This window comes from Carcharhinus amblyrhynchos, chromosome 25, assembly GCF_965287045.1.
Source record: "Carcharhinus amblyrhynchos chromosome 25, sCarAmb.v2.hapA, whole genome shotgun sequence".
Classification (NCBI taxonomy): Eukaryota; Metazoa; Chordata; class Chondrichthyes; order Carcharhiniformes; family Carcharhinidae; genus Carcharhinus; species Carcharhinus amblyrhynchos.
In genome coordinates, this window is record NC_137348.1 from 24,826,330 (window position 1) to 24,838,846 (window position 12,517).

The 12,517-nt window shown below is 44.2% G+C and overlaps 1 protein-coding gene across 1 annotated transcript in view; it reads left to right on the top strand.

Moving 5' to 3' along the window:
- Positions 1–6,850, top strand: part of LOC145358344 (putative G-protein coupled receptor 82) — a 37,071-nt gene extending 30,221 nt beyond the window's left edge. The window contains exon 2 of the mRNA XM_080212296.1: positions 294–6,850. Coding sequence (XP_080068422.1) covers positions 298–1,320 — 1,023 coding nt within the window. The 5' untranslated portion in view covers positions 294–297 and the 3' untranslated portion in view covers positions 1,321–6,850. The remainder of the gene's footprint in view (positions 1–293) is intronic.
- Positions 6,851–12,517: the final 5,667 nt, after the last annotated feature.

Here is a 12,517-nt window from a genome sequence, read left to right on the forward strand (position 1 = left end):
TCGTGTCTGCGTGGGTTTCCTCTGGGTGCTCCGGTTTCTTCCCACAGTCCAAAGATGTGTGAGTTAGGTGGATTGGCCATGCTAAATTGCCCCCAGGTGGCAGGGGGATTTTAGCAGTGTAAATATGTGGGGTTATTGTTAGTGCAGACTCAATGGGCCTTCTGCATTGAAGGGATTCTATGATTCCTTCTAAGTTACATTCAGAAGAGGTGGAAGTAAAATTCTGTTTGAAATGTGATGTGAGGCGCACAATTCCTGTTCAAGCGTGTTAACCTTTATTCGTTTTCTTTCAGCTAAATGGTGACAGAAACCAACATGCTCGCGATCACGCTGACCAACCTGACCAACATTTCCCAGGAATGCAACCTGACAGCCAGCCGCCTGGAGAAGGTGGTCCTCCCAATCCTCTACTCTCTCATCATTTGTGTCGGGCTGCCAGCCAACTCCATGGCGCTCTGGATGCTGCTGCAAAACAACCGGAAGCACGGCATTCTCATTTACCTGATGAACCTCGCCATGGCTGACCTGATCAGTTGCCTGACGCTCCCCTTCAGAGCCACGTTGCTTGTCCTCGGAGACACCTGGAAGGAGAATTCTCCCATCTGCACCATTGTCATGATCATCATTAACTTCAGTTTCTATTATACCGTCAGCTGCAGCACCATCTTCCTTGCATTTATCAGCATCAGCCGATACACCATGATCGTGAAGTCCAGCAACAGCCAGCTGAATAGATTTTACGACACAAGTTTTGCCCGTTGTGCCTGCACCGTCACCTGGGTGATAACGACCATCCCCCTTCTCGCGCTGAACATAAACTACTTCTTCAAAGAGTTAAACTTCGATAACGCGAGTTCGGTATGCTACAACATGCAGTTGCAGTACGGTAAGAGAGTGTCCGCCAACGCCTTCGTCGCGGTTGCTCTGATGTTCTTGATCATCCTCGCCATGTTTGCCTTTTCGTACGCATCGATAGCGCTGCACCTGTGCACCGTGAGGAGGAAAAGTACCAGCCAGCACAACCGGGTGATCCACATGCGGGCACAAATGATTATCATCGCCGCCATGACCGGATTCGTCGTCTGCCATTTGCCCTACCACGTTTATCAGATCGTCATCGGGTTGCAGAGGTTGAACAACATGAGCTGCCAGCACCTCCTGGGAACCCATCATGTGAAACTGATAACGCTCTGGCTGGTTTCGCTGAGCAGCTGTCTGAATCCTATCCTGTATTTCCTTCTCTCGAAATCCTTTGTGGAGAACAGGTCGAAGAGGCAGAGCACGTCAAAGAAGAAGCTGACGTCTGAAATCACCTCTTAAGCGTAGGCCCACAGGAGAGGAAGCAAGACCTTCAGTTGTTTGGTGGCGAGCCTCACAAGCCTTTGTATTCATCTACTGTGGTTAAAGATCATCATTGGGAAGGACTTCAACAAACTCCAAATGTGTCCCTCAATGATCTGGTCACTGGGGTAGACAATAATGTCACTGTATCATCAATCAAACCCCCTCAGATACATGATCTATCCTTAGGCAAAAAAAATTGAGAAACGTGTGGAAAAACTACCCGATGGCAAAAAGGAATAAAAATCGCCTCCTGGTGTTTGGTACATGGAGTAACCAGACTCTTCCATACTAAAACCAGCAACCCCGTCCAAAGCCCATATAAAATTAAACCCCCAGAACAGGGGTAAACTGGGGCGGGGCGGGAAAGAAAGTTTGTTTGGAACATAAAAGAAAAACCACCAAGAGACAAATGAGGCAGAGTTAGAATATGACTGTGGGATTGAACTCCTTAGATATTTCAGCAAAAATATTAAGATCATTCAGATGGAACAGTTATGGCCTTTCCCCAAGTTTCATCGAACTGTGTCGAACATTGCTTGGCTGTAATATACTTGCTTACAAGAAAAATGATAAGATAATTGTGTGAGAAGCGACAGTGCTTTACCCAAGTGATTTGGCAGTGAAGAGATCATTATTTCCAGGTTGCTGATTGGGGTGGGCGGGGGGAATGGGAATAGTACTTGAAGGGGTCAATGTTACCAATGGACCATGTAATCAAAAAATGGCAAGGGCCACATTTCATAGAGGGCAATCATAGAATCCCTACAGTGCAGAAGGAGGCCATTCAGCTTACTGAACCTGCACTGACAACAATCCCATTCAGGCCCTATTCCCATAACCTCACATGTTTACCCTGCTAATTTACCCTGACACTAAGGGCCAATTTTAGCATAGCCAATCCCCCAAATCTAAACACCTTTGGACTGTGGGAGGAAACTAGAACAGCTGGTGGAAACCCACACGGACATGGGGAGAATGTGCACAGACAGTCGCTTGAGGCCGGAATCAAGCCCGGTTCCCTGGCGCTGTGAGGCAGCAGTTCTCACCACTGTGTCATCGCACCATCCAGTAACTTATTTGGATTGGAAGGTGTACCATTCTCTTTGTCATTGTTCCTTTCTGGATTATATACCATTCAAGCCTTCTAAACATGCAATTGATCACAATTTTCTAAAAAAGATTGATTAAAAAGTATCTACTGCAATCCAAGAATTAATTTTTGGAGTGTCGCCCTTTACCCCAATTTTGGCCAAGTTCTCGAAAGGCTTCTCAGAAGTTGATTCCCTTTCTGAACTTAGCGCTAGAATTTGTGTTTCGGGATGTTGACATCGTGCAGATTACTCCACAGTACATCAGGCAACACGTGTGACCGCGTCACTACTGCATGCACCTCTACATCTACCTTCAACTGGCCAAATCCTTCGAAATGCTGCTCCAAGTCAGGAAGAAATGAGTTTAACCTGTCCATCAATCTGGAAAGATCCAAGGTTTTATTGGTTTATAACATTAAGCAATGATTTTAAATGTTTCCCACCTTAAGGATTTCAGTGTGAACAAACTGAAAAATAGATCACATAGAGGGAGAAATATATTTTTGGAACACCAGTCGCACAGACTTGCATCAGTTGCCCCTGATCAAATAGCACTTTAACTCTCACAGCCACCTTTAATGAAATCAATGAAGAAACTAGAAGCTGTGCTACGCAAGCAAATTTCTCCCCCAGAAACTGTTGGCAATCCTATTTAGAGAGGTATAGCAAGATTTTGCTCAAATATTATTGGTGGCCTTATTTAGAGTTAAATAACAAACTGATTTTCTCCGCAATTATTGGTGACTCAATTCAGAGTGAAATAGCAAGCTGACTTCCTCAACCAGCATAATACTTTGTCCACTTCTCCCCATGATCATTGATTGGAAAGGTACATTCAACCATCATTAAATGCGCCAATTTACTATTATGTTATTATGTTTGCTTGTATCTTTCACTGAAAGAAAAAACAATTACATCCAAATCCATAAGAGATTGAGTGGGCAGTTTTCACAGGCTCCTTCAGATGCTCAATTCAAATTCTCTGAATTGCACATGATGGGGCCTTTTGAGATGTTGGTTTAGCCCTCATTATAAATGAGATGCTATCTTGGAAAGTTAATCACTAGAAACTGCTGTCCAGACGATTACTCAGAGGTTGATTGCCACTTAAACTGCTTGCTAAATAGACTGCATGACATTTTGGTGGATATGGTTTGTCCTAAAGCCCTCTTCTGACAGCTAAATAGAACTAAATAATTTTGTAAAATATTTTGACCTTTTATGGTTTACATGCTGTTGGTAGGTTGAACAAGGTGTTTGAAACAGATAAGGGGACTTTCAATGATAGTTTGTCAAGAATTTACCAATGCTCCATCAGTATTTATTTTGAAAGTTCTCTGAGCCCTTCACCTAAAAAGCTTATGTGCTGTTATACCTCACCTTCCGGAGTCTCCAGTTTGATCATGGGCATCTTTTCAGGAGCCCTTCAGGAGATCTGTAGGAGGAATGGGAGGAACACCAGCCCCTTCAGGAGAGAGGGACAGAGGGCCAATGTTAACATTTTCCACTTTGTGTGTAAAGGACATCCATCTGCGTCTGGACCTTCCCCACCAGGAACCTCAGTGTAGTGTTTGAGAACCTGTGCACTGTCTCCCTCGGTCCCTGAACCGGCATCTTGCCGCAGTGTCAGTGGAAGTGGACGCGTGATATTCACATACACTGTTTCACCTAACTCCCAACTTCTACCCAACTCCAAAAGCACTCTCACAGCCAGGCAGCACTCACAGTGCAGTCAGAGCACTGAGGGAGAATTGAGCATGGCTGATGCACCTAACCAGTATGTCTTTTGGACTGTGGGAGGAAACCAGAGCACCCGAACGAAACGCCCACAGACATGGGGAGAAACAATTGTTTCTAATCAGCATTTGAAGAGTTGAACCTGCAGATTTCTGTTTTAACACCTTGAAGCAAGCTCAAACAATCGTCAGCAACAATTGAGACCAGAATTCAACACAAAGCCAGACTTTCAAATAGGCACTAACACAAAAACAAACTTTTGCAGAGGTTGGAATTCTGAAATAAAAACAAAATGCTGGAAATCTCAACAGGTCTGAGAGTATCAGTAGAGAGAGGAAAAGAGAATTCATGTTTCAGATCGATGACATTCAAAAAAATAGTGGCAGAGCGAGGCAGCTTCTTGCAACCTGTCCCTGGTATACCCTCTAATTCTATCTTTTACTCTCATTCTAAGCTCTTAAAACCTAACTCTAATTCCTTTAAATTTTCTCACTATATTCTGCACCTTCTCCTTTCCTCCTCCCCTATGTACTCCATGAAAGGTGCGTTTTGTCTGTACAGCGCGTAAGAAGCGATACTTTTCACCCTATCCCAATACATGTGGCAGTAATAACCAAATTTTAAAAAAACCTATCAGAATGTCAACTGCTTCCAGGTCCAATGAAAGATCATCGATCTGAAACATTGGGCTAAATTTTAGTTCCTGTGTCCTGTTCCCAAAGCCAGGCTGAATCGAGGTCGAGAATCCGGATTTGGCTGTGGTGGGAACCGGAAAGAGATTTTGAGGAGGCAGCTGACTGACAGGCCACCTCCTGGAACCCATCCAATTAAGGAGAACAGGCAAACCCCACACAGTCAATGGGAATGGCCAAGGCTTAAGGCCATCACCAGCCCCACCAGGAGAATTGGGTGCTGCCACTGTAGGTAGGGGACCATGAAGGGTCTCATCTGGAGACACCCTCTGAAGAAAGACTTGAAAATATTTTAAAGTATACCATAGTGCAGATAGGAGCTACTCCACAGAATGTTCTGCACTGAGGTTGTGGCCCTCACAGCCCAGCCAGGATCGCATGTTTGGAAGGATGAACCTCTGATCTCCCTGATCTACCACTTGGAGGTTGTCACCATGCCATCTGTGGATCTAGTCACATCAGACAGGGGCTGGCCGTTTTCTGGTAAGTTGGCGCAATTGGCACTTAATTGACCTAACTGGCTACCCACTGCTGGGGGGCTGGTATACTCCTCCCCCCCATTTCCCCTCTCAGAAGCTACCTCCTGAAAAATGACCAGAGGCAGGAACCTACCTGCAAACCTGCACTCCAGGTAGTGGATCAAAATTATTGACACACCCTCCTCTGAACTGACCTCCAACACAGAATACCATGAGGCTATGGCCTTGTGGTATTATCGCTAGACTATTAATGCAGAAACTCAGCTAATGTACTGGGGACCCAGTTTCAAACCTCACCACAGCAGATGGTGGAATTGGAATTCAATAAAAACTATCTGGAATTAAGAATCTACTGATGACCATGAAACCATTGTCAATCATCGGAAAAGCCCAAAGTTCAGTAATGTCCTTTAAAGAATGAAATCTGATGTCCTTACCAAGTCTGGCCTGTATGTAACGACAGAGCCACAACAATGTGGTTGACTCTCAAATGTCCTCTGAAATGGTCTAGCCAAAGGATGTGCAATAAATGCTGGCCAACCAGTGACACCGATGTCCCATGAATGAATGAAAAGAAAGAATGAAAACCCAGCCCTTTAAATGTTACTTTCTTCACAGGTGCTGGCTGACCTGCTCAGCCTTTCCAGCATTTTCTGTTTTTATCTCAAATAGGTGTGTCTTTTTATCACATTGAGCATGGTTCACCCGTCTACAAAAATAGCATCCTGACAGTTATTAGTTTTACCACCACAGTTGGAACGAGTTCAAACTCTTACCATTCATATGCCCTCACAACTCATGGGTTCTGATGTTACCAGCATGGCTGCCCCAAAACAGTTATGGGAGAGGCTCACAAAGCGGCATTCCCCATTGGCCTCGGGAGAGAGTGCCGGTAAAATCAGGGCCATTGTCTCCGTATGTTAACACAGTGTGCTTACCTTTGTCATCAAAAGACTGTTGCTGGCATTAGGATTGTAATGTTAAGAAAATATGTGGGATGGACAGGAAGATTTTCAATCTTTTAAATCGTAAGAGTTTTATACCTATGAACGAGGTGGTCACAGATGGCTGAACTGGAATATACATTTATTCACTGTATGATGTCTATTATCTTCCATCTTTCATCAGGAGGTAAAGTGTTATTCATTTTTGCAAGTAGATTTAATGCAAAGAATGTAGAAATAACTTGCCCTCAAACTGAGTTTAAAATGAAAGGCTTGGTAATAGAATGTGAACTTGAAAAGCTACATCCAATTGTAGAAGATATCTTTTTAATTTCCCATCTCTTAAATTGAACTTGAGATGAATCTGGAAAGTTTGTATGGAAAAGTTAAAGTTAATGTACATATTGTGGGTGCTGTTCTAGATTTAGCGTTATTAAGATAATTAATGAAACATGGCATTCTTTATTTCTACTGTCGCACAAGAGGTATCATTTAAAAATTATGCAATCAGGTCAAACCTGCTGTATTGATTTCCTGCTATTGTCTACTTTTGTACTTTTAATAAACTGGTTTGACATTTATAGCTAATTCACACGATCTGATACAAAGTGTTTGTCCTTTCACTATTTCAAATGAGTTAAAATTTCACACGGTCTTTTTTGTTTCATATCGCTGTGTCACAACAATGGAAACTAAAACCCTATTTACTGTCTGAATACCTGGCCTTATAGTTTGTGGATCTTCAGTGGATTATCCACTGTCAACCCCAATCCTTTTTTTATTCTTCAGCTTTTAGCATTGGCTCTCTATTCCACACGCATTCCTAAAACTACCAAGCCTCAGATGTGTCATGTTAAATTTATCTATATTGGAAGCCTTAGCCTTACATAGGCCTATTTCCTGAATCTATCCAAATTAGCGTGTGTGTGTGCGTGTACGTGTGTGTACGTGTGTATGTGATGTGTGTGTTTGTGAGATGAGTGTGTATGTGACGTGTGTGTTTGTGAGATGAGTGTGTATGTTACATGTCACTTAGGGCCGGACTTTTCCAGCCATTCACACCAGCAGGAACTTCTGCTCCCGCTGCCGGCACACCCCTCCCCCCCTCCCTGGGTTTCCTCGGGATGCATTCAATGGGAAATCCCATTGACAATGCCTGGGCCAGAAGATCTTGCCCCAGGCCAATGGTTGTCTCTGCGTCTGCATGTGTGGGTTGTGTGGAAAATCCCACTCAGGAAGTGTAGGTTGCTATCATAACCTGACCTTTTTACATGCAGTCTGTGGTCTGGAGCTGAGAACAGTCATGGTAGAGGCTCCAATGTTCTGTCCATTACGTAGCTCACTGTAATCTCTACTGCTCTTACTGCCTGACTTTGATGTATGTTGGAAGGATTTTGCAGGTTGATTTTCAATCTGTTTGGCCACATTGTGAACGCACCTTCCTTGGCCAACAAGTCCTGAATGGGACTCAAGCCCGGAGCTTCTAACTCAGAGGCAGGGACGTTACCCACTGCATCACAAGATCTGAAATTGACCTGTACCATAAATGATTGATGAATTTCTAACTACTGTCAACCCAAATTCATGACTAATTCCATTGATGCTCTCATCTGAATCACTTAATTCATCATCGAACATAGTGGCCACACATTGCAATCTTACCAAAATAATCTTCAGTGCAGCACTTCATTGAAAACTTTCTGAAAAGCAACCAATATGAATATCAACTGAAGTACCATCATCCACTAACTTTACATCCTCATCAAATAATTCAATTAGCTCAATGAAACAAAACACCTAACTACTAAAGCCATGCTGGAAATCTCCAAAAATTGCACAATTCTCTAAATGATCATCTTGGAAACATTCTGAGAGGTTATCATTGACTACAAACTTAACCAGAATATCCATATTACTATAGTGGTGACAACAGTAGGTTAGAGACCTGGAATTCTGTGGTAAGTCACTCACCTCCTGACTCCCCAAAGCCTGTCCACCATCTACAAGGCACAAGTCAACACTATGTTGGAATACTCTCCACTTGCCTGGAGGGTGCAGCTTCAATGACACTCAAGAAGCTTGAAATCACCCAGGACAAAGCAGCCTATTTGACCAGTACCCCATCTGACACTGCAGAAACTCACCAAGGCTTCCTCGACTGCATCTTCCAAACCTGCAGCATCTATTACCCATGGCAGATACTTGGGAGCACCACCACTTGCAAGTTCCCCTCCAAGCCACATACCACCCTGACTTGGAGCTGTATCACTGTCTCTTTAGCGTTATTGGGATAAAATCCTGGAGCATCCTCCCTAACAATCCCGTGGGCGTACCTGCACTAGATAGACTGTTGGATTGCAGCCTTGGTGAGCTGCTGCCGATGGTACACACTGCTGCCAACCTGCATTGGTGGTGGAGGAAGTGAATGTTGAAGGTGGTAGATGGGGTGTTAATCAAGGAATGGGGGTGCTTTGGCCTCCATGGTGTTCAGCTTCTCAAGTGTTTTTGAAGGCACACTCATCCAGGAAGTGCAGAGTATTCCAGCTCATTCCTGGTTTATGCCCTCATGTGAATAATTAGTAACAAATGCTGGCCTTTGTCATTGATGGAAGAATAAAGACTTATTCTGTGTTTACTTCATAGGATCAATTTTATGATTGCATAGAATCCAGTTGAATGGTTTCCAATTGCAAAAATGGATACAAAGGGCTTGCTTTTGGAGAAAGGCTGGGAGGTGCGAAGACTGGTAAACTGGAGGTGAAAGCCCAAAATCCTCCCACATCACAGCAAATTACCCGAGCAAGAAACCTCAGCCACATGGCTGCTGGCCAAATGGCCAATCGTGCCAATGAAGGACCATCTCCTACACTCCAGTGTTATATCGCCATCGGGATGGTAGACACCAACGACCTCCCAGTGGGTTCCTCGAGGTGGCCATCCTTTACGTTGGCTTCACAGCCCATGGAGAGGCTCTGTGGCAGCAAAGGTCACCCCTGTGGCTCCAGTGTGACCATCGGAAGATGCCCCCCACCGACCTGTGCCCCCAGCTGCCTAGCACGGTAAGAACAAAACCCCAGCATGGAGACAGCCTCTAATCTTCACACAGCTTCAGCAGCAGCCACACTAACAGGAGCAGTGTTGATGCTGCCTCCTGATTTGGGGGGGGAGGGCTGACAGATCTGGGAGCTGGCCCGCTGCCCTCATTTAGGTGGTGGTTTTGGTGATGACCTCATAATTAGCAGTTGCCAAAGAAATGTACCCCCCCTACCCTATAATCCTGCCATCCATTAGTGTGGGTTCTTACCTGGTGACAACATTTTGTCCAAAGCCTTCATTTAACATTCTCGGTCATCAACCCTAACCCATCCTATCTCGTAAAGGACTGACATGTTTCTTAATCACATCCTATCTGAACAGAACAGCACCATCACCACCCTCCTCCAGTCACCTAATGTTCCCTTCATCTTTTTTTAGAAGAATCCAAAAGGCACCTGGTACCTGTCCTTAAATGCTTTTCTTTATACATTGTGTTATGTTTCTTTCTGAGACCAATTTTCTGAGGAAACTTGGAATGGCGCAGTGGTTCGCACAGTTGCCTCACAGTACCAGGGACCCCGGTTTGATTCCCAGCTTGGGTCACTGGCTATGCAGAGTCTGCATGTTCTCTTTGTATCTGTGTGGGTTTTCTCCGGGTGCTCCAGTTTTCTTTCACAGTCCAAAAAAATGTGCTGGTTGGGCACGTTGGCTATGCTAAATTCTCCCTCGGACTACCCAAACAGAGTGTGGCAACCAGGGGATTTTCACAATAACTTTATTGCAGTGTTCATGTAAGCCTACTTGTGACACTAAGAAATAAACTTTAACATCTTACTTTAGTAATATAGATTTCAATTCAACATGAATCCTCCTCAATCTCATGAACATTGATGCTGTTCCCTGTCCATAAAGAAAGAGCTTATCTTAATTTTTCTCATATCAGTTTTTCCTGTATTGCTGCTTTCATACTCAGCATTGCACAGTATGTTTAAATCAATGGATGACACTGTAACAGTAGCAATATGACTGCTATTCTGGTCTCCTCTAAAAATAGCGCTGTAATCTCCAAAACCACAAACTTAGAAGAATGTTCCTTTTCCCTTTTTATCTGCAGAGATGGTACAACTGGACCTGAAAAACATATCATTTCATCAGACTAACCAGGAGGCAAGGTGATAACAGATTCATTAATATATAAAGTATCCTTTAGCTGATGATGTTGCCATGCTTCCAGTGTAATCAAATTATCCACATAACGACAGCAGCAGCTCTGTCCTCTTTATTTATTTTTATTTATTAGTCACAATTAGAATCATAGAATCCGTACAGTGCAGGAGGCTATTCAGCCCATCAAGTCTGCACTGACAACAACCCCTCCCAGACCTCATCCCTGTAATCCTACGTATTTACCCCACTAATCCTTCTCGCCTATGTATCCCAGGATTCGAAGGGGCAATTTAGAATGGCCAATCCGCCTCATCTACACATGTTTGGACTGGCTTACATTAGGCTTACATTAAGGTTGCAATGAACTTAATGTGAAAATCCCCTAGTCGCCACACTCGGCACCTGTTTGGGTACACTGAGGGAGAATTTAGCATAGTCAATGCACCTAACCAGCATGTCTTTTGGACTGGGGGAGGAAATTGAAGCACCCAGTGGAAACCCACACAGACACGGAGAGAATGTGCAGACTCCACACAGACCCAAGCTGGGAATTGAACCTGGGTGGCACTGTGCCAGTCTGTTTAGAACAAGCGTGCAGGTATGCATGCCATTTCTTCCCAGGGGTCATGAGGGTTGGGTCTCTCAGAGGGATGATGATTTGAATGCTTGACATCCTAATGAAAAGCTGATAATGCGGTTGGAACACTGTGGAGGTAGGGCGTAGTGAGTGCAGACTGAGATATCGTCTCGCCTGCTGAACTAAATCATCAGATCTTTCACTGTTCTCAGAGTCAGGCCTGAGGTCCCCTCCAAGGTTAGATCTGAATGCTACATGCCTGAGTTGTTTTTTTGTAAAGCCTTGACACTTGTTAAATCTGCAGGTTTCTGTTTAAGGCCTCCAGGCAAACTCCAATCATGTTCACCAGCAATTAGGCTCAAAATTACGTGCTATATCCAGCCTTTCACACAGATGTGTCTTATCCATGCAGCACCCACATAAACATCTGTTTTCACCCTTTCACCAGAATAAAACCCCCTGCATGTCTCTGACTTAATCTTCAAACATTAGGCAGAAAACAAGTAAAATAACATTTTGTCAGTCCAGATCTAGTTTTCACAGCCGCTGTACTATTGCTACGAGTACAAAGAATTCAGATAGTTTTGTTCTGATGCAAGAGAACACTAGTGGTGCACTTGAAACAGTTTTGTGGACATTGTTGTTTGTGAAGTCAGACTTTGGTTCGATGCTTTCAGAATCACCACCAGTCCACCAAGTCCATCCACAAGTCAGGTTCAACTTCAGGGCAATGAGAGATACACACGCCCAAAGACAAGGCAAAAGCTCAAGAAGTGTGACTTTTCTGAGTACGTATTCGGTGTCTTTTGTCTTGTGGTTCTGTTGGAAATATCTTGCTGACTGTAACTTGTGCTACCTGCTGTACCTTTGAGACTCGTTATACAATGTTGAGTTCAGCCTCAGGCTTCACTGGAAAGATCACAAAAGCAAAATGCCCAGTTGAAAGTTTCAAGCAGCGAGGAGCGTTCCCCGTGACAGAGGGGAGAATGGATACATTCGCACCACGTTGGTCGAACTGTCCCTTTCCCCTCCCCAGGGCTACTATGTGTTTTTTAAAGCTGTATGCAGGCTTACACTAGCACTGCAATGAAGTTACTGTGAAATCCCTTCGTCGCCACACACTGGCGCCTGTTCGGGTACACTGGGGAGAACATAAGAACTTAAGAACTAGGAGCAACAGTAGAGCATCTGGCCCCTCGAGCTTGTTCCGCCATTCAATAAGACCATGGATCTTTTCGTAGACTCAGCTCCACTTACCCGCCCGCTCACCATAACCCTTAATTCCTTTACTGTTCAAAAATTTACTTATCCTTGCCTTAAAAACAATTTAGCACAGCCAATGCACCTAACCAGCACGTCTTTCAGACTTGTGGGAGGAAACTGGAGAACCAGAAGGAAATCCGCACAGGCACAGGGAGAACATGCAGACTCCACACACGACAGTGATCGA